The sequence below is a fragment of the Euleptes europaea genome, chromosome 1, assembly GCF_029931775.1.
Source record: "Euleptes europaea isolate rEulEur1 chromosome 1, rEulEur1.hap1, whole genome shotgun sequence".
NCBI classification, from domain to species: domain Eukaryota; kingdom Metazoa; phylum Chordata; class Lepidosauria; order Squamata; family Sphaerodactylidae; genus Euleptes; species Euleptes europaea.
In genome coordinates, this window is record NC_079312.1 from 126,381,010 (window position 1) to 126,401,951 (window position 20,942).

The 20,942-nt window shown below is 44.4% G+C and overlaps 1 protein-coding gene across 1 annotated transcript in view; it reads left to right on the forward strand.

The window, feature by feature from the left end:
- Nucleotides 1-20,942, forward strand: part of RNF157 (ring finger protein 157) — a 113,612-nt gene that overhangs the window by 40,978 nt on the left and 51,692 nt on the right. Inside the window, exon 2 of the mRNA XM_056855935.1 lies at nt 7,974-8,092. Coding sequence (XP_056711913.1) covers nt 7,974-8,092 — 119 coding nt within the window. The remainder of the gene's footprint in view (nt 1-7,973; nt 8,093-20,942) is intronic.

The following is a 20,942-nucleotide window of genomic DNA, read 5'->3' on the forward strand; positions in this document are numbered from 1 at the left end:
TACGCCCACTCTGCCATGTAACATTGGGTAACCTTGGGCCAGTCAGTTTCTCTTTCAGCATAACCCATCTCACAAGGTTGTTTTGAGTATAGAGTGGGGCGGAAGAAACCATGTATGCTGCCAGGTGCTCCTATGAGGAAGGATGGGATAAAAAAAAATCAAATGAAGGTGAAGCTGCAATCCAGTACAGTTAAGAGTTACGCTCACCTGAATGCAGTTTTTTCCCTTCAAGTCCCATATATCAATTTTGTTTAGTCTTGGTGGAGATACTGTAGTAACAGGGGTCCCCAACCTCTTTGAGCCTGTGGGCACCTTTGGAATTTTGACACAGGGTGGTGAGTGCCACCACAAAACGACTGCTACAAGAGGCTGAGCCAACCACAAAATGTCAGGGAGTGAGGTCATGCATAGCTCTTCAACATTTCAGGCAGAAGCTCAGTTTAGAATCATAGAATAATAGAGTTGGAAGGGACCACCAAGGCCATCAAGTCCAACCCCCTGCACAATGCAGGAAATTCACAACTACCTCCCCCCTCCACACCCCTAGTGACCAGAAGATGGCCAAGATGCCCTCCCTCTCATCATCTGCCTAAGGTCACAGAATCAGCATGGCTGACAGATGGCCATCTAACCTCTTCTTAAAAACCTCCAGGGAAGGAGAGCTTACCATCTCCCGAGGAAGCCTGTTCCACTGAGGAACCACTCTAACTGTTAGAAAATTCTTCCTAATGTCTAGACGGAAACTCTTTTGATTTAATTTCAACCCGTTGGTTCTGGTCCGACCTTCTTGAGCAACAGAAAACAACTCGGCACCCTCCTCTATATGACAGCCCTTCAAGTACTTGAACATGGTTATCATATCCCCTCTCTTTATTAAGATGCCTTTTAAAATAAATATGTTTACAGTATCTTTCTTGCATACATCTTCTTCAGTCATGCAGTGAAGATCTCTGTGCTGTGGTGGCAGCTGCTGCCAAAGCAACTTTTTAAAAATCTGCACAGCCAATGAGATCTCCTGAGGCCAATCAGAAGCCCAGCTGGGCGAAAGCCCCACCTGGCCATGCCCACTTTCTCAAAACACTTAAGTGAGTGCCATGGAGCCCACAGGCACCACACTAGAATATTCAACACACTTTGTATACATGATCGAAGGAATCCCTGGTAGATCTGTAAGTTAGGTCAGTATGGTTGCCAACCTCCAGGTAGTAGCTGGAGATTACAACTGATCTCCAGCTGATAGAGATCAGTTCACCTGGAGAAAACAGCTGCTTTGGCCATTGGACTCTATGGCATTGAATTCCCTCCCCTCCCCAAGCCCCGCCCTCCTCAGGCTCTACCCCAAAAATCCCCAGGTATTTCCCAACCCGGAGCTGGCAACCCTATAGGTCAGTATTATTTCCCTGTGTTGCAGGCCTCTGGGGTGGGGTGGGGGATGGCAGCGGGGAGAGAAAAGGCAAAATTTGAACTTGTGGTTTCAGCCCACACTCACAGCTTGTACACTTCATCCTCCTCCTATCCCTTCTTGCTTTATAATTTGTCCATTGACCCGAGTGTTTGTTTTGTGGCATGGGTGCTGCTGTGTATGTCCTCCCTGTGGCATGCCAAAAGGCCCAGTTTCTGAGGGCGGGGGGGATCCTGTGATGCTGCTCCTTCATGTGTCTGCAGCAGCCCTCCAGAAGCTGGTGGAGGAAGGATCCATCTTGTGGACTTCACCTATGCAATCCGACAACACCGGAATAGCAGTCTGTCCTGTCAGAAGGGTTCCTTGACAGCTTAGCTGACTCATATTCTGCCCTTTGGCTGCCACCTTTTCCTCCAGATATAGGACCTACAGTAATATTTGTACTCCCTGACATGTCGTGAAATGGCAGCCAAAAAGCGTACTGCTCCTATATGACTTCTTAACAAGTCTGGAAATTAAGTCGTTCTAGTTTAAGACCTGGGAGCTTTGTTACCACGTCTGCCTTTTCTCTTCCCCTTCCTTCTGCTACTCTGAAATGAAAAGTTATCAAAGACCAAGCCTCCTTTTCCCCCACCCACTGAAAAACAAGGGCTATCTATTATTCCCGGTATGCCTGGATTTGATGAGGTTGTTAAAAATTTGTTTGACCTTTTTAAATTAAATCCTTTAATCGGGTTAAAAGTGCATTTGAGGTTGAAAGGGGAGGGGCTGTGGCTCAGTGGTAGAGCATCTGCTTGGTGTGCAGAAGGTCCCAGGTTCAATCCCCGGCATCCAGTTAAAAGGGACGAGGCAAGTAGGTGATGTGAAAGACCCCTGCCTGAGACCCTGGAGAGCTGCTGCTGGTCTGAGTAGACAATACTGACTTTGAAGGGCCAAGGGTCTGATTCAGTATAAGTCAGCTTCATGTGTTCAACTGAAGGTAAAGAGTATAGGTATTGGAGACCTAGGAGGATATCTGTTGTGTTACACAACAGTTTGGGGGCATATAGCTGTTATTGACTGTTAATATGAAGGGAGGATAAACCTTGTATGTGAGCTGTAGAGATAACTTCGTTACTTTTTGATTAAATTCCTTATACAGCTTGTCGGGTATTGCTAAGCCTTATTATTTTATATCGCAAGCCTTGTAGTAATATCTGGTGGACTCGTAAATTTTCTAGCTCCTGGAGAAGATGAGAGCCGGAGGATGCTTTCAGAGAGGGACTGCCATGAACGCTTTTATTGTGGTTCAAAAGTTAATTTTTAAAGAAATTGAACAGTAATCTGGAAATCTTTACATATATGTAGAGGTCTGTTTGAATATAGACCATACCTCTCCATAGAGGAGGAGTCCCCACCATGGTGTCCATGGGTGCCATGGCACCAGGGTTGCCAACCTCCTGGTGGTGACTGGAGACCTCCCATTATTACAACTGATCTCCAGCCGACAGAGATCAGTTCCCATGGAGAAAATGGCCGCTTTGGCGATTGGACTCTATGGTATTGAAGTCCCTCCCCTCTCCAAACCCCACCCTCCTCAGGCTCCACTCCAAAAATCTCCAGGTATTTCCCAGCCTGGAGCTAGCAACCCTACATGGCTCCCGCCGACACCTTCACTGGCACCCGCCAAACGTTTTTAGAAAACGGGTGAGGACAGGTGGGGCTTTTGCCCAGCAGGGTTTCCGATTGGCCATTGGTGATCTTATTGGCTGTGCAGATTTGTAAAAAGTTGCTTCAGCCACATCTGCCACCACATCACAAGGATCTGGGCTGTGTTACTGTGTGTATGCAAGAAAATATATTTAAACATTATGTTCGTGTTAAAAGGCATCTTTTTAAAAAGAACTGCGTGAAATGTTGAAGAGTTACTATGCATAACTTCACTCTCCTGCGATTGTGTTGTTGGCTCTGCCTCCTGAGGCAGTCATTTTGTGGTGGCGCCCACCATCCTGTGTCAGAACTCCAAACGTGTCTGCAGGCTTGAAAAGGTTGGGGGCCCCCGCCATAGAGGGTCAGGCTAAACACACAGATTAAAACACCTGAGCAGGTCTTTACATTTTTTTAGAAGGCCTTCAAGGAAGGGGACAAACAATTTGCAGATGACTCCTGTGAAATGCCCTTTCATGGGTCCCCACTAGCCTGAATTCTACAGGAAAATATTGACTTGGAAAGCCTCCTCTAGCCCCTGGACAATCTTGGGCTCCACCAGGAGGTTGGCAACCCTGGTTCCATGGCACTCATGGACACCATGGTGGGGACTCCTCCTTTATGGAGAGGTATGGTCTATATTCAAACAGAACTCTACATATATGTAAAGATTTCCAGATTACTGTTCAATTTCTTTAAAAATTAACTTTTGAACCACAAAAGAAGCGTTCATGGCAGTCCCTCTCTGAAAGCATCCTCCGGCTCTCATCTTGGACTCCTGTGAAATGCCCTTTCATGGGTCCCCACTAGCCTGAATTCTACAGGAAAATGCTGACTTGGCAAGCCTCCTCTAGCCCCTGGACAATCTTGGGACCAGGTCTGTCTGATGTCCAGAAGAGCCTTCAGTTCTCTCTTTGCCTCAGTGTGTTGTGCTGAAATTTGTTGAAACTGCCCTCCTTTCATTTCAGGCAAATTCAGGAGGAAGCAAGGGAGAAAGGTTAGGCATATCTGAAGGATAACCGTTTGAATGAAGTCTCCACAGTTGCGCTGAGGGTTAACATTTTCCTGTCTACACACAAAGCCCGAGGATATCCACTGATTTGTATGGAAGAGGTTAGGAAATGCTGCGGCAGGGCTGGAGAGGGGCAGCTCTTTCTGTTCAAGACAAGCAAATCTCTGTGACCGTTTCCTTCAAATAAATTTAGCACCGCTGTATTCTGAGTCTCCAGCATGGAGGAGGAAATGCAGCCAGTCGCACGAGGGTTACCCTTTGGAAATGTAACAGTTGACGTTAGCAGGGCTTAAAACCCTGTTGGGGGAAATGCAGTCTGTTACTCGGACCGCTGGTAGAACAGACCCCTGTACCACTGCTGCAAATAGTACAATTTCCTCGCATTTGGTCTGTTTGTCAACAGATTGTTAGCAAACAGGATATAAGAGTTTCAGTGAAAAATGTTTCAGTGGAGGTCTGGCACCTGCTATGATGAGCTGGAATGTTGTAAGAATTGCTAACAGGGCTTTTCTGCAAACTCATCTCACTCCTGGTTTTCTTGGGAGTCGATCCACAAGCACTGGAATCAGTCTGGGCATGGTTCTTCCTCACGTCTTCCCTCCCTCTGCATTTCACAGTTGTGGAGTCGGTTTGTTTTCTTCTGTACGTGCTTTAAATAGTTAGGATTTTCAATGGAGGGTGCTGTCATCGTTGGTGGTGTCATTCGTGGCTAGGGTCGCCAACCTCCAGGTCGCCAACCTCCAGGTACTACCTGGAGATTTCCTGCTATTACAACTGATCTCCAGCCGATAGAGATCAGTTCACCTGGAGAAAATGGCTGCTTTGGCAACTGGACTCTATGGCATTGAAGTCCCTCCCCTCTCCAAGCCCCGCCCTCCTCAGGCTCCTCCCCAGAAACCTCCCACCGGTGGCAAAGAGGGACCTGGCAACCCTAATTGTGGCTGTCACAGCACTTTTTATTTTTTGCACATGCTGATATCGATATCATGGCTGCATTTTCTTAAAAGGCACTAAAATGTTGATATACTGACACACTGCTATAATGATCTGTCAAGCAGGTTTTCTGAAATTCCAGCTTAAAAAAAAAATGAAACCAGTTGTCATCAGGGTCGGGGGGGGAGTGGTTTGTCGATGATGACAGTCTGGTCTTCAGATAGTGGGCTGGAGGTACATGGGAGTGGGCGGGATAAAGAAAACTGGCAGAAACATTATACACGAGGGAAAAGCCAACTCAAAATCAGCTTCCAGAAAAACATCAGCCTAAAAATGGTCTCAAACGAAATGGAAGGAAAATCAGAAAAACTGAAAACTAAAGGCACAAAAATGTGTGCAGAAATCGGGATAAACCGAAGCACTATGGGGGCAGAACTGACAGGGGGGGAAACATGCAGAAAAGCCTAACGTGAATAACACAAGGGCATACTCTGTATGATAAGGTCACAGGCCTCTGTGTGTCTGTAAAAGGTAAATTGCGTGCTCATGTAACTCTTGATTTGAAATCGGGCCACGCAGGGAAGGGTGAGGGCTGTTATCTCTTCAAACTCTTGCTTGGTTTTATTAGTTGAAATCACACACACTGTGCTTAGTATTTTAAAGGGAGAGAAGGCATGTTTTTAAAGGGTGAATCTCTTTTTCTATAATGCTGCAGTTTGCGTTAGCAAAACTGAGTGGAGGCTGAATGGTTAAACCTACCTGCATGACCTTGATCCAAACATGTGAATACAATTTACCTTTAACAGACAGAGATCCATAATTATTATCTTGTCTGAGCTGCAAACAAGTTCCTGGTTTGAATATCATCTTTACCTGGAACTCACTAGGTTGCCTTCCCTCTTTTTCAGCCTTTGCTTTCCACCTGCCACTTGGGGATAATAACACTGACCTACTTTACGGCATTGTTCCATGGATTATAGCAAGATGAAGTGCTTTGAATGTTTGGAGTACTGTCCAAGTGCTAAGTAATTATTATTTATCCCTTGTATTAGCTGCAAAATCAGAGAATGTGGACATTTTTTAAAACAAGAAATAGGGATAGTACGGGAGAATACATGGTAGAGCAGTCAGGAATATGTTTGCAGTGGACAAGGAAATGCTAAATTTAAAATATGTTGTGAACTGACTTGCTGTGTCCTCTCCTCTTCCAGTTTTGAAGCTTGTAGCGAATGACTTTGCAATTATTTGTCCATAACCACAGGAACTAGCAGCTTGGGGCTGTAAAACTTAAATTTGATTTTTTAGTAATTTCACACTCCATGGCTGTATAGAATATTATATTTTTTTTCCGGATGCTTCACTTTGTACACGGTATATTGTTCGCTGTTCTGAGTCCTGTGAGTAGGTCTCTCTATCGCTGTAGTTTTGCCTAAAATGGCATTCTTTGAGATTCCAGGCCTCTAACAAAAGAACGTTCACGGTGGTAGATATTTTCCCAGTGTGAGCCAGTTGCCAGGAAGTGGTCTTCAGATAGCTCTAGTGCTGAAAGACCCTTAAGAACTTGGAGAAAGTGATGTTCCTTATCCCCAGTAAGGGGAGGAGGGCCAGTTGGTGAGTGAATGGAGGAAACAGCAGATATTGGCATTTGACATGGATGGAGAAAGAAGCAGAGAGACCAAGCTGTGAGTTGGCTAAAGGTGCAGTCCTTGGGGGTGCAAGTCGGTCTACATCATGATGTAGGATGGTCCATCTGTTGCCCTTTTTGCTTTTACTTTCTTTCTTTTATTCTCTGCTCTTATGACAACAGTCTTGAGCACAAACCAACCGTTCCAACAACAACAAAGAGTACCAATAAAAACAACAATAAATATGCCTATGACAACTAGGGCATCAGGTTGCTCAGTTGATTACATGGGGGAAAACTTGGCAACTGCCAAGTGATATGATCACTTCCTTTTTGCTTCTACATGTCCTGCTTCTTTATTTATAAACAAGACAGGTGTCACAAAGACACTGTGCACCTCCATTGTGTCGCGCTGCGCCTTGGGCGTGGCCGTCACGAGGGTCTCTGACCTGGAGGACGTTGAGGCTGAGACAATCTCTTCCGCCTCAGACCAATCCGAGGGGGAGTCAGAGCTCGACTCTCCCTCGGCCGTCGCCAGGTTGCCACAGGACACACCTTGTAGCACAACACTGGCGTCTGTATCCTCCCCGGCAGGCAGACTTCTCTGGCCTTATATACCCTCCAGGCCAGAGAAGTCCCTCCCCAGCTCCGCCCTTAGCCCTCCCCCCAGAAGTCCATATAAGGGCTGGGAGGGCTCATCCCCCAGCCAGGGGAAGTCAGGCGCGGACCACGCCTCTTCCCCGCCCGGGCTCGCCCGCCGGACAGCTGGGCCGCGGGGAGGCCAGCTACCGCCGCTGCCCTCCCCACGCTGCTCCCGGGCTCTCCTCGTCCCGCCGCTGGCCCTGTAGGCTGGCGGCCCTCAGCGGCCCAGGCCCCGCCGAGGCAGGGACGGCTTGCGGCGCCTCCGGCTGTGGCGCCTGGGCTGACGCCTTGTCGGGTCCCGGCTCCCTCGGCGGTGTCAGGGCTGGTGTGGCAGCGGCCCGCGGCTCCTGTGGCGGTTCTGGTCGGGCTGGCGGGCCGGCGGCTGGCTGCTCCTGAGGCGGCTCTACGGCTCTCTCCCCTCCTGCCGGTTTGGAGGGCTGCGGAGGGGAGAGGGAGTCTTGGTGATGCAGCCCTCCGAGGACGTCTGGTGAGTGTGGGGGCCGCCTCTCGGCCCGGGAAGGGGGCTTGGGGCCCCCTCCCGGGACACATTGCTCTCTCATCCAAACCCTGTAGCTCTGCCTTGGATGTTGGTACTACCTGGGGAACTGGGGAGGCTGTAGCAGTACTGGGCTTCTTTCTTTGTTCCTAGTTCTTTCTCTTTTCTTCTCTTTCAGGAAGCTATTTTGCCAGTCACTTCATCATGGGAGGTGAGAAGTTTGATTCTACATACCCCGAGGGCTACCTCTTTGGAGAGAACACCGACCTCAACTTCCTTGGGAACAGACCAGTAGCGGTAGGAGAAGTTGTTATAATATGATTCTAGGGTTGTAATTGCATCATGGTTTTGCTTTTCCATGCATTTTTTTCTGACCAATGCCAAGTTTACAACTAAACTCCCAGATAAGTACATTTCGCTATTTATATTCTGCCTTTCTTCCATCATGGAACTCAACGTGGCATACTCAAGTGAATGCTCATCTATATACTGATGAGAGCCAGACCTGCTGAGTTGCAAGCGGCATCTGACAAAGTATGCTCAATCCCACTTATGCTACCGTGAGCTATTTAATGTCTAAGGTGCCACAGGATTCTTCTTCTTTTGCTTTATGGCAGGTTGTTGCACACTACACTAGGCCTGTTCCTTCCAGGGTTTTATTTTTGATTTGGTTATCTGATATTGGTCTGATAGGATTAAAGCCACAGTCCTGAATTTCTGTTTCTAAATCTGATTCAGGGACTCAGTTGAACACTGGGGATTGTGAAACTTCAAGGTAGTACCCCTCTGCTCTTCAATCTGTCAATGCATGCTTGTTCTTGCACTGAGAGAGCCAGCGTGGTGTAGAGGTTAAGAGCGGTGGTTTGGAGCTGTGGACTCTAACCTGGAGAACTGGGTTTGATTCCCCACTCCTCTACTTGAGTGGCGGACACTAATCTGGTGAACCAAGTTGGTTTCCCCACACCTCCACATGAAGCCAGCTGGGTGACCTTGGGCTAGTCACAGCTCTCTTAGAGCTCTCTCAGCCCCACCTACCTCACAGGGTGTCTTTTGTGGGGAGGGGAAGGGGATTGTAAGCTGGTTTGAGTCTTCCTTAAGTGGTAGGGAAAGTCGGCATATAAAATCCAACTCTCTTTCTCCTCTTCCTCCTCCTCCTCCTCCTCAGTGGAGAAGGAGAAGCCTTAGCCACACTGAGGCACAGTCTAACTAGGGATGTGGGTCATCAAAATGGATCTGTGGCAGCATGGAATTTCATCAACAATTGAGCCTTTTAATCTAGCAGTTACAGTACAGGGGGCAAGATCAGGTGTTTCAGAGGAAGTAGTGAGGGTTTACCTAGAGATCTGGCAAAGCATGCCTCGGCCACATTTTATTTTGCTTTGGGTAGCCCTACTTCAAACACAATGGTTCAATGTTCAGTCAACACATAGTGGTTAAGTATCATAGCATAGCTGCAGAGAGGATTGCTTTGCTGTGGTGGTTGTTAACAAGCAGGATTGCTTGTGTTTGCTCCCGCCCCCACACAAAATAGAAAAATGCACAGCTTTCAAAAGCTTTTTTTTAAAGAAAATTAAGGGGGGAAATCTATTCTGTTAAAATTTGCATGAATCCTCTGCATACGCCACCTCTTGTACACTAGTAAATTACTTCCATGCCGTTCCCGATGACAATGGGGTGTGGTGTCTACAGCTAGTTTGTCATGGTAACTTGAAACATTCCTGCTGCTTTTTGTCCCTATAATGTAATCATTATTTTTCTAATAAATGGCGTGGATCTTTTGTTTTTCAGCTGGAAAATTTCCGCAGGGCTCTCCTATGTATGCGTAACAGCGGAGAAGCAAAACTCGCCTTGTGATTTTTGTCCTGCATTATGCCCTTTAGCTATATCAGAACTAGTTCATCTGGGTTATACATAGGATGATGCAGACTTGCCAATAAAGCCACACGTCCTGTGCTGATGAGGAAAACAGCCAGGTAGCTGTGGCAGGCATGACCATATATTCTTTTGTACTGTTTGCAAGCCTAATGGCTTGGTAGACTACATAGTTTGAACATCCTTTGCGTAACTGGGCAAGGCTCATGTTTCATGGCACACTGAGGGAAACGGAGCCGGAAAGAGTGTGCTTTACTAGACTACCTGGGAATGAGTATCTCTATACCACTCATTGAGCCTGTGGGTAGAAACCCAGTGCATTCTTATTCATGTACAGCACCTAGTGCATTTCAGGTGCTTTTAGATGCTGATAATGATCAGCAAGTGCCATTATTTGGCTCCATTGATTTTTGTGTATTCCTGGCTGTGGCACAGACAGTTGCCATTCACATTCCCCTTTAGTTACATCATATAATAGTTCCATAGTGTATACCATCTTTACTGGGAATAGCCCCCTTGGGAATGTTGCAGGCATCTCTCCTGGATTTATGGAGTGGCAGAGAAAGCATCTACCTATTTCCCTCACTAAGGATGTCATCATGCAGTCATCTCTTTGCAACCTGATTTAAGGGTACCTTAGGACAGGATAAAAGCTGAAGCTGTGTTGATCCATAGCCAAATCCAAAAGCCATAAATTCTGTGAAGAAATAACATAAAACAGTGTGTGAATCTTTGACTTCTCCTGAGCTCTCAGGATGCATGTTAAAAAGCCCCCCCCCAAAAAAAGCAGGGGTGAGGAATGCTCTTTTAGCACACCAGATTAGCCTCCGCTGCTCATGTGGAGGAGAGTGGAATCAAACCCTGTTTGATGACTGGGGAAGATGACTGGGGAAGGCACTGGCAAACCACCCGGTAAACAAAGTCTGCCTAGTAAATGTCGGGGTGTGACGTCACCCCATGGGTCAGGAATGACCTGGTGCTTGCACAGGGGACCTTTACCTTTATATAGTTAGAGAAAAGAATCCTCATCCCCTTTTTACCCTTTCCTTCCTCTCCTTATTTGTATTATGATCCGGAACTCTTTGTTTTAAGAACCAACTACACTGTGTTAAGACTCCAGTAAGTAAGATAACTAGTCAGTTTGGTTGTTTTTGTGCATTTTACTGCCACTGAACTATATGCCTCGTTTATAATATATTTTCTTGAATTTCATCAATAAAACCTTTTTTGGCTTTATGGCGTGTGTTGTTAGGCGAGTTACTGAGACCAAACCCAGGTAAAGCTTGGTTACATTACTACACCGAGGCAGCCTTGACACTCGGCCTCCCATCTTTCTCCCTTCCTTTGATTCTATGTGTCAGGATTTGTTTATTTAAAGTTCAGCCATGAAGTGTGTATCTGTGATTCCATCTCTCAAGCTGGAGTTTGCTTTATTGCCTGTTAGCTCAGCAAAGCGGTAAATGTCAGACGTTATTGCCGCACCTCCAGGACATGCAAGACATTAATTATGGACAGAGGAGCTTTTTCCTCCTTCCCTTCCATACTAAAAAAATATGACCTTTCTTTGTGTGGAGTGAGGAAATGGAAGGTGGGTTTCTACTGTGTCTTGCAAGGGGGGATGAAAGGAGCAAGAAAACGTTACAATTAAAATAGGGATAAGAAATATAAGTTAATGCCTGAGGGAAGATCAAAAATAGACTTAGGCTGTCAGAAGTGGTCTATCAAATATGATCATGTGGGTCTGATAATGGTCAGCATCACGTACCAGAGAGGCAGCAACTGGATATATTCAAGTTGTTAACTTTCAGTGAAGCGGGGCCGTGCCTTCCAGTGCCTATGCTCTTAGAATCGACCCCTTCCGGAGAAGAAGTATGTTATCTTATTCAGTTAGACACCTAATAAGCAGGACTCAACTAATTTCTTACAAGAGTAAGCTTTTTATTGAACAACTTCAAAAATAAGTAAAATATGTATATGTTTGTACAGTCTTACCATAATGTAGTATGTATGATGTAGATGGTTACCAGATAGTCTTTCTGTGTGCACCCTCCCCACATTAATTAAAAATATGAGCAAAGAAGTCCAGTAGGTGATGTGAAAGACCCCTGCCTGAGACCCTGGAGAGCTGCTGCCGGTCTGAGTAGACAACACTGACTTTGATGGACCAAGGGTCTGATTCAGTATAAGGCAGCTTTATGTTTTGTTTTGTTTTAATCTATCTATCTATCTGTCTGTCTGTCTGTCTGTGTCTGTCTGTCTGTCTGTCTATCTGTCTATCTGTCTATCTGTCTGGTTACAAAGTCTTAAATGTTACAAAAGTCCAGACATTATGAGTCTTAAGTATGCTTCATGTTACCAGCAATCTTAAGCTATCTCTATAACTCTATGTGAGAGTTTCAAACCTTAAAACAGTAAAAATATTTCATTCAGAAAATACAACAGTTACAGAAATCTGTAAAAATGGTTAGTTCAGTAAATAAGATCTGATTTAGTTAAACGTATCTTAATTCAAAGTATCTAGAATATCATAAGAATATTGTCGAAGGCTTTCACGGTCAGAGTTCATTGGTTCTTGTGGGTTATCCGGGCTGTGTAACCGTGGTCTTGGTATTTTCTTTCCTGATGTTTCGCCAGCAGCTGTGGCAGGCATCTTCAGAGGAGTAACACTGAAGGACACTGTCCTTTGGACATACTTTGCCCAATCATGTCATCTGTGAAACTCTCCAGTCTATAAGGACTAGCGAGATCTGAGAGTCCCCAGTCTATGCTAAGACTGGGTAGACCTCTAAGACCCTCCATTTGTTGTTTGGAATTTCTGAGAATCCTCTAGTATATGCAAAGCCTAGAGAAATCTCTGAGTATTCTCAGTCCATGCAAGGACTTGATAGATCTTAGTGAAAACTCCTTAATCCATGCAAGGATTAAGGAGATCTCAGTGCCTCCATACAAGGGATGGAGAGATCTATAAGAAGGGAGCTAGGGAGCTCTTAGAACCTCCATGTCTACGCAAAGACTTGGAGGGATCTAAGTTCCTCCAGTCCATCAGGACTGGAAAGCTCTAAGAGCCTCAATCCACGCAAGGATCAAGGTCTGAGAGCCTCCATCCCACGCAAGGGATAGAGATGTCCATGAGAACCCCCCGGCTGGGGAGTTCTGAGAGCCTCCAACCCATGCAAGGGTTAGAGATCTGGAAGCTCTAACTTTAGGCTAGGAAACTCCTTCTTTTATATGTTTTCAAGATCAGTTTTTCCCGACTTTATCTGATCTGTGAAATGCACTCTGAGGTTGTTCACAACTACTGTATGCTCCTTCGTAAATTCCCTGCATATTACCATATAAGGAGTTCCTCTTCCAGCAGGTCACCTGGTGGTCATAACCACATATACTAAACAGTCGGTTTGTAGCTTTGTTATACATCTATAATGTGGCCAACATTTACCATATTTACCAACATCTTCATCTCCTAAACAACACGGTCGAATATCTTTTCAACATAATACTACAACTCTTTCATATTAAAACCTTAAAACCCAATATAACACTTATATAACACCATTAGGTAATGTTTTAGACATCTGCAGCTCTATACAGTCTATTGTTAGGTAACAGATCGGATAAATACGACTGGGAAATATCCAAAAGCATAAATATCCAAAAGCGGAAATATCCAAAAGTGGAAATATCCAAAAGTGGAAATATCCAAAAGTGGAAATATCCAAAAGAGTCCTCAAAAAGAGTCTCTTGGCTAGACATGTCTAGGCTTGTCCAATTTAAAGGGAATCAAACCTCTATATGGCTTTACAATGAACTTTAAATTGGAAAATTCTACAAATTCATCTGTTCCATATGTTCTTATATACTTTTATATGGCCTATAAGTACAGGGCTGTGACACCAGCTTCTGGAGAGTAAAGTTTTAAAGGTGGGATTCCCAAAATGTCAACATCTTCTCATAGAGGATACGGCGTTTTGCAGAAGGGTATTTTAAGAAGATAGGGTATTGAAATCCCAATTCCTTATTTGCTTCCATTGTGAAAGGTGTGGGGGGGTGCAACACTTGAGAATGTGTTGTGTAGAAGCATACGTTTGGAGTGAGCATTATCAGCATAGGATACCTTGTAGAGGACAGTCTCCTAATAGACTAGATGTACGTTTTGTGGTTGTTCAAGGCTATTTTCTTTTTCATGCAGTGACTGTAGTTATGACTAGAGGGAAATAATGGATTTACTGTTAAGGACCTAGGAACCAACCGCAGCCACTGTAGTATAGCTGTTAGAGCACTAGTGTAGTGGTTAACATCTAGGAGACCCAGGTTCAAATCCCCACTATGCCATGAAGCTTGCTGGATTACATTGTCTCAATCAATCTCTCTCAGCCTAATCTGTTTCAAACGGTTGTTGTGAGCATAAAATGGAGACGAGAACGATGTACGCTGCCTTGAATTCTTTGGAGGACGGATGGGGTAAAATGTACTAATTACATTTTCAATAGCACTATAACTTTGAGAATTCTTTTCTCGTCCCCTGGATCTTTTAGATTCCTCGTAATACCCTTGGCCTCCATTTTTGTCTTTGGATTTTGATATTTGCAAGGAAAGTTTGAAACAGCTGAGATTGGCCCAATAATTATCAGTTTTCATTCCATGTATATTCAGTAATAGGAAAGAAAACCCACGCTAGAGTTGGTTGCTGCAAATGTTGGGGCCATCACACACATCCTGCTTCGCCACTCAGTCCCCATCTGTTCACATGCTTGTTGAATGTCCCTGGCATAACGTTATTTCCAGGAAATCCCAGAAATTGCTGGTCCCTGTGATTCATTGTCATTTCTCAGTGTTCTTAACCCATCTTGAGTAATTTGGATTCCTGGCATCTGCGAAGAGTGGAGTAGGAGAATGAAGTCTTTCCTTCTGCACAAGAGAGCCATAAATGTACAGCGAATGTGCCTTTTAGTGGTTTCAGGTTTTGTGCATGGTTATATATAACTGTGCTGCGAAAGTGTTTTGTTGTATAACTAATTATCCTCTTGAACTCAGAATTCTGATTCCATTGCAGTGACGCTGCAACTTGTGTTAATGTATTCCCAGTTTCAGTACTTTATTTTAACGATACTGTTCATATGGCCAATTCAGCCCTGAACAATGTCACAGTGAGAATAAAAATTTTTAAAAAGAAAAAAAGGAACCCCATTTCCAGTACATGGAGTCTAAACTAGGGGACTCCCAGCCACGAATTATATAATTTTTAAATTTAGCATACAGTTTTTTGTTTCATCTCTTTGACCCCTTTCGATCTTGCCGTCACCCTAGCTCTTCTTTTATTTCCTTTTAATTAATGCTTAAAGCAGATCACATCAGTGTTAAAGCAGAAATAGGTAGAGGTAGTTAAATTTGTTGAGTGTTTCACAAAAAAAGAAACTTAGCAAAAAGTAGTAGTTTGAACATGGCCCGCTGCCAGCAGCTGAAAAGCCTATGAAATGAAGTCTTTTTTCCCCATTGCTGGCCTATCCATCCTGCCGAGAACGGCTGATTAATGGTGTGAAGCTTGAATTTTCCAATTGCTGCTCTAAGATACGCCGGAAATTGCAGGGGGAATGGATAGGGTTGCCAACTGCCCGCTTATGGCGGGCAATCTTCCGCACATTACTGCTGTTGCTCACCGACTCTCAGCTGGTCGGTGGGTGGAAGTAGGTGGGGGAAGAGAGGAGGAGTGACCAGCGTCATCTACGCAATGACGTCACTTACAGTGTAACTGGAACCGCTGGTGTGAGGCTTTCCCTGTAACTGGAACTGCTGGTGTGAGGCAGGGAAAGCCTCACGCCGGCAGTTCCAGTTACACTGTAAGTTTCCAACCAGCCAGTTTCGCTCCCCCTGTTGCAAGGAGGGGAACACAGGAGAGATCTGGGATTCTTGTGTCTGCAGACTGTGGGCTCCAACCTAGTACTTTCATGTCTTTCTGTTGAGCTTAACCCTAATGCCTAGGCCTGATTTGGGTGCAATGTCATTTGTCCACTTGGATCACGTGCCCTGATGATGACAATAAGTCAACACAAAAACCATTCACTAGGTGTGGTTTCCAGGTCCCCGCTGGCCATTGGCAGGGAATGCGAGGTAAGGTTGCCAGATCCAGGTTGGGAAATGCTTAGAGATTTGGGGATGTAGCCTGGGGAGGACAGGGACCTCAGTGGGGTACAATGCCCTAAAGTCCTCCCTCCTAAGCATTCATTTTCTCCAGGGGTACCGATCTCTGAACTCTGGAGATGAGCAGTAATTCCGGAGGATCCCCAGATCCCACCCAGAGGCTGGCGTCCCTAGCACTAGGACACATCTGGATAACCTTGTGAGCCTGTTCTATTTTGAGTACAGTGACTTCTATATTCCCTTGCAGCAATGTTGCTAATTCTGTAGCTCAGTAAAGGGAATGCGTGAAATCATCTTCTATTGCATTTAGTAGCTAGGAAAGACAGAGACTGATAAAGATAAAAGCCTGGAGGAACATTATATTTACTTACTACCATGCTGAAGACAGTGATGAACAAGTACAAGTAGTGAAGATAGTGAAGGGTGAATAAATTGTGCAAGCATGGTTTATTACAAGGATTGCCTCTCATTTCAGAACATTGGGACTCAGAACAGACAGAAGGAAGGATTTCTTCCAACATCACATGCTTAATGGAATTCACTGACACAAGATGCAGCCGTAGCAACTGTCTTTGATGGCCTTAGAAGACGATTAGACAAATTCATGGCAGTTAAGTCTTCCGTGGCCACCCATGTAAGCTAACAGGGATTTCCATGTTCAGAGGTAAAATGACCCTGAATGCCAATGATGCAGGGGCAGACAGACTTGCACTGATGCCACCAATTCACTGACCCTGATGATAGAAGCCAAGAAGGCCCTCCCAGCATAGTGTAGTGGTTAAGAGCAGTGGTTTGGAGCGGTAGAGCCTGATCTGGAGAACCGGGTTTGATTCTCCTCTCCTCCACATGAGTGGCGGAGGCTAATCTGGTGAACTAGATTTGTTTCCTCACTCCTACACATGAAGCCAGCTGGGTGACCTTGGGCTAGTCGCAGCTCTCTCAGCCCCACCTACCTCACAGGGTGTCTGTTGTGGGGAAGGGAAGGTGATTGTAAGCCGGTTTGAGTCTCCCTTAAGTGGTAGAGAAAGTCAGCATATAAAAACCAACTCTTCTTCTTCTTTCCTGGTTTCTGAAAATGCACGCGCACACACACACCACCACCCAGATTGCCTCAGAATTCTTACTTGGACCTAGACAGCAGCTGCAGAAACCTGCTCTGACTCATGCTGGGGAGGAGAGCAAGAAATAGCAGAAAGGGGCACTCAGGCTTTCTACCGCAAGAGTCTGCTTGGGTCGGGACACAAACATCCTGTAGGAAGGCTCCACACCAGTGCCGCAGGCAGGCCCAGAGCAGCTAGCAGGGTTTTGGCTCTGTTCGCAAGAAGCCTGCATGCCCTTTACTTACCCAGCCTGCCTCCTTACCCTCTCTCCAGCATGAGGCTTGTCACTCAGGTGAGTGTGAAACTGTCACAGATGGTTGAAAAGGACTGCTGAGACAAGGGAAACGTTGGAAAGATCCACAAATGCCAGTGCCTCTCAAGAGGATTTTGAATTAGAGTTTTGCTGCTGTTAGCTTGCTTACAATATACATAGGAAAGCTGGCCAAGCCAGCAAGCTTCTACAGTCTGAGTGGTCTGGAAGCTATAAAGTAGCTTAAAATTGGGTATTTCAAGGTCCTTTATCAGGCTTTATGTAAATAATGCAGTGTCAGCAGTAAGTAGGTAAGCATGAGGGGTAAATTTTAGAGGTTTTCAGATAATACGGATATTAGCAAAATGAACAGACAATCTGAGAGCTAATGTTAAAGGTAAGAGAAGCAATATATTTGTTCACTGTGCTTTTTCCTTTATAGAAAGATGCTTCTGAAGGTAAGGCACAGAATTTGTGAGTGAAGCTGCAGTCAAAATTAACCATCTGTTACTTAGCCAGTCTCAGCCAAGAATCAAAGCCAGTTACAGCAACATAAAATGATACAGTTGGGACCCAGTTGTCGTCTCAGGCAAATGGCAATCTGTACTCTTAGCAGCACTCTCACTCAAAATTGGTGTTACGGTTATATGTTCTACTCAAAGGAAAATCATTGGGATAAGATCCTTATACCAATCCTACAACTGTATAAATTGCCTTTGCTGGAAATCTTAAATTCGTGGGACCCAAAAGATATCAGGAAATGGATTGCTGATAAAGAAATTGATAATGATATGTGCCTAATGCAAAAGTTGAAGTTCTCCCCATGGTATCCTTTCTTCAAATCGAACAAGTTCTTTTCAAATTGTTTAACAGAACTTTTAGATCCAGTGTTAAGGAGAGCATTTACAACAGCACAATTTCAAACAATGCCTTCAGCTTGTACCCATGGCAGATATAAAAAAATCCTGCATAATCTGAGGGTATGTCCCTGCTCCACATGTTCAATAGAGGACCTCACACATATTCTGTTCATTTGCCCATTTTATAACTCCATTCACTTTAAATTAACCCAGCATATTCCAGATGTATTAGATACAGATGAGGGTCGAGTTAGATTTTTAATGGCAGACGTTAATTCTAAGATTACGCTTAGTGTGGCTTTTTTTTATCGTGTTAGCATCTAAGTTAAGGAAGATTTTTTTTGAAAATTAGGCACGGAAGTTGCCGTAGCAAGAATATGTTTAAATTAGTAATAATATGTATAAATGTGATTGTGACATTTTAAAACTTTTATTCCTGTCACTTTGGGTGTTGTGGGTTATAGTGAGTGTAATGTATTTTGTATGGTTTTAATCTGAATATTGTTAAGGTCTGTGATTAAAACATTAATAAAAATCGATTGATAGCAACTCTCTCTTTTGAGGGAAAGCAAATGGGAATGTAACCTCACACAATTAGTAGCTTCTACTTAACATTTAATAATTTGGGGGGGCAGAAAGGGTGCATACACAGTTTGTAACTAGATAGTATAATAATCCTGATACACTGCCACTGTTTGGGATTTCCAATTGAATTGTTACTTTTCTGTAGAAGTAGCACTTAATTAAACAGGCCGCCCTCAACCATGCCATGCCCCAAGCCCCACGGCCTGGGGTGAATTAGTTTAAATCCAGCAGATTTTAAATCATGACCTGAATCATCAAGGGGAAACGTTGGTTTACATCAAATTTCCCAATGTGTTAATTCATATAGTTCTTAAACAATAGTGTTTAGTAATTGGTTGCCACAATAACTAACAAACACATTTGTATGCATAGTTACTTCAGTCTTAACTCACTCATTTCAATGGATACAGCTTGCAATTAAAGCCCACTCGGAAAATACTCTCCTTTGTGTGGGGAGAGCAAGAACGCATCTTTCTTCCTTTGCATGTAAGCGCTGGACATCCCGGATGGGCATAACAGTCTAGTAGGGCATAAACATCAACCAAAAGGCAGACGGCAGCCAAGAAATCAGAAGGAGATTGAGACATGGAAGGGCAGCTATGAAGGAACGAGAAAAGATCCTTAAGTGTAAGGGAGTGTTGCTGAAGATCAGGATCACAATAATTCATACTATGATACTCCCCATTACTGTGTATGGATGTGAAAGTTGAACTGTAAAGAAAGCTGACAGGAAGAAAGTTGAAATGTGGTGTTGGAGGAGCTTTTTACAAATACTAGGATTTCTAGTGAGTTTCAGTTGGACATTCACTGCTTGAGCTGGGCTTCAGTGATAAACAAGGTAACAGAGGTTAGCTTGGTACTAAACTGTGGAAATAATCTTTATCATCATATCATGCAAGGAGGGGCACATCTTCAAAGGAAGGATATTATTGTTTTGGTTATTTACATGCCTAGTTCGCCTTTGTCACTGGGACTCAAGGCAGGTTACAAGAACGATAAGAATGACTCGTATCTGACAAAGGGAATTTTGACTCTCAAAAGCTTATACCCTGAAAATCTTGTTAGTCTCTAAGGTGCGACTGGACTCTAATCTAAAAACTATTCCACCATTCAGCAAGCGGATTACAAAATATGATATCTGAATTTAAGAACAATTATTCCTAGTACAACAAAATAATGCAGCGGGATTGATTTTGAAGAACTAGGAGGGAAACGCAAGCAAACATAACTGTCTAAGGCAACAAGACAATCAATGTAGGAAAACTTTATCCCTAATAGAAGTCACCACCTGTGCTGATCTATTACACCACGCCAATGTTCCTCTATGAGAATGTTCCTGAACAATTCTGTTTGGCACTTTTTGCAAAATGATAGAATTGTGGGGGCCTTCCGAATAGCCTCAGGCAGACTGTACCATAATGTGGGAGCCACCACATGGAAGGCTTGTGAAAAAAGCATTAGTTGGTTTTACCTTTTTTGCAGTCAGTTTTGCTCAGATGAGTGAACTTGTCTCAGCAGAACATAGCAGGAGAGGCAGTCCTGCAGGTAAATGGGTCCAATGCTGTTGAGAGCTTTGTAGGTGATACCTAGTACCTTGAATTGAACCTGGTAACGGATTGGTAACCAAAGGAGTGTCTGCAGAATGGGAGTGATATCCACATTCCACTTAGAGTCTGGTAGTAGCTGGGTTGTGGCATTCAGTCTGTACCAGCTGGAGTTTCTGAGTTGTCTTTGAGGGCAGACCCATGTAGAGTGCATTAGGCAAGAGATGAATCCCATTGACTTTGGAGTATGGGGCTACTTTGTGCAGTTTGGGGACAGGAAGCCTAAATTATTCTAATCTACTTATTCAAAGGCATACAAATGTAATACTGCTTAATTTTATTTGTACATGACATGCATGTGGTAAAACATAGCACAGTCTATGCTTTCTCTCAAATGTAGAATGGCATTCCTCAGGGAGATGGGCTAGGCCCTTTTATTTGCTGACCTGAGCAAGATACCTGCTAATTTGTCTTTCATGAGTGATAGATCTGGTGTGGTGGTTCTAAAAAAACTTGGTGAGCCCTCTGGGAGCTGTAAGGAAGTACCCAAACTCTCTCATCCTTTCTGCTAAGCTTTGGGTTCCAACCAGCCCATTGGCAGCTTCTGTTTCTAGTCACGGTTTACACGTACTGTTTAAAGAGGACTACAGCCACTTTAGAAAGCAGCATAATGCAATAACAAGCAGTGCCCTACTGCTTTAAAATGAAGCAGTTCAAGGGTCTCTTCTCAGGCCCATGCCTATTGGTCTGCAGCACTAACACTAAAATCTAGTTCTTGCCATAAAACCTTTCTTGGCA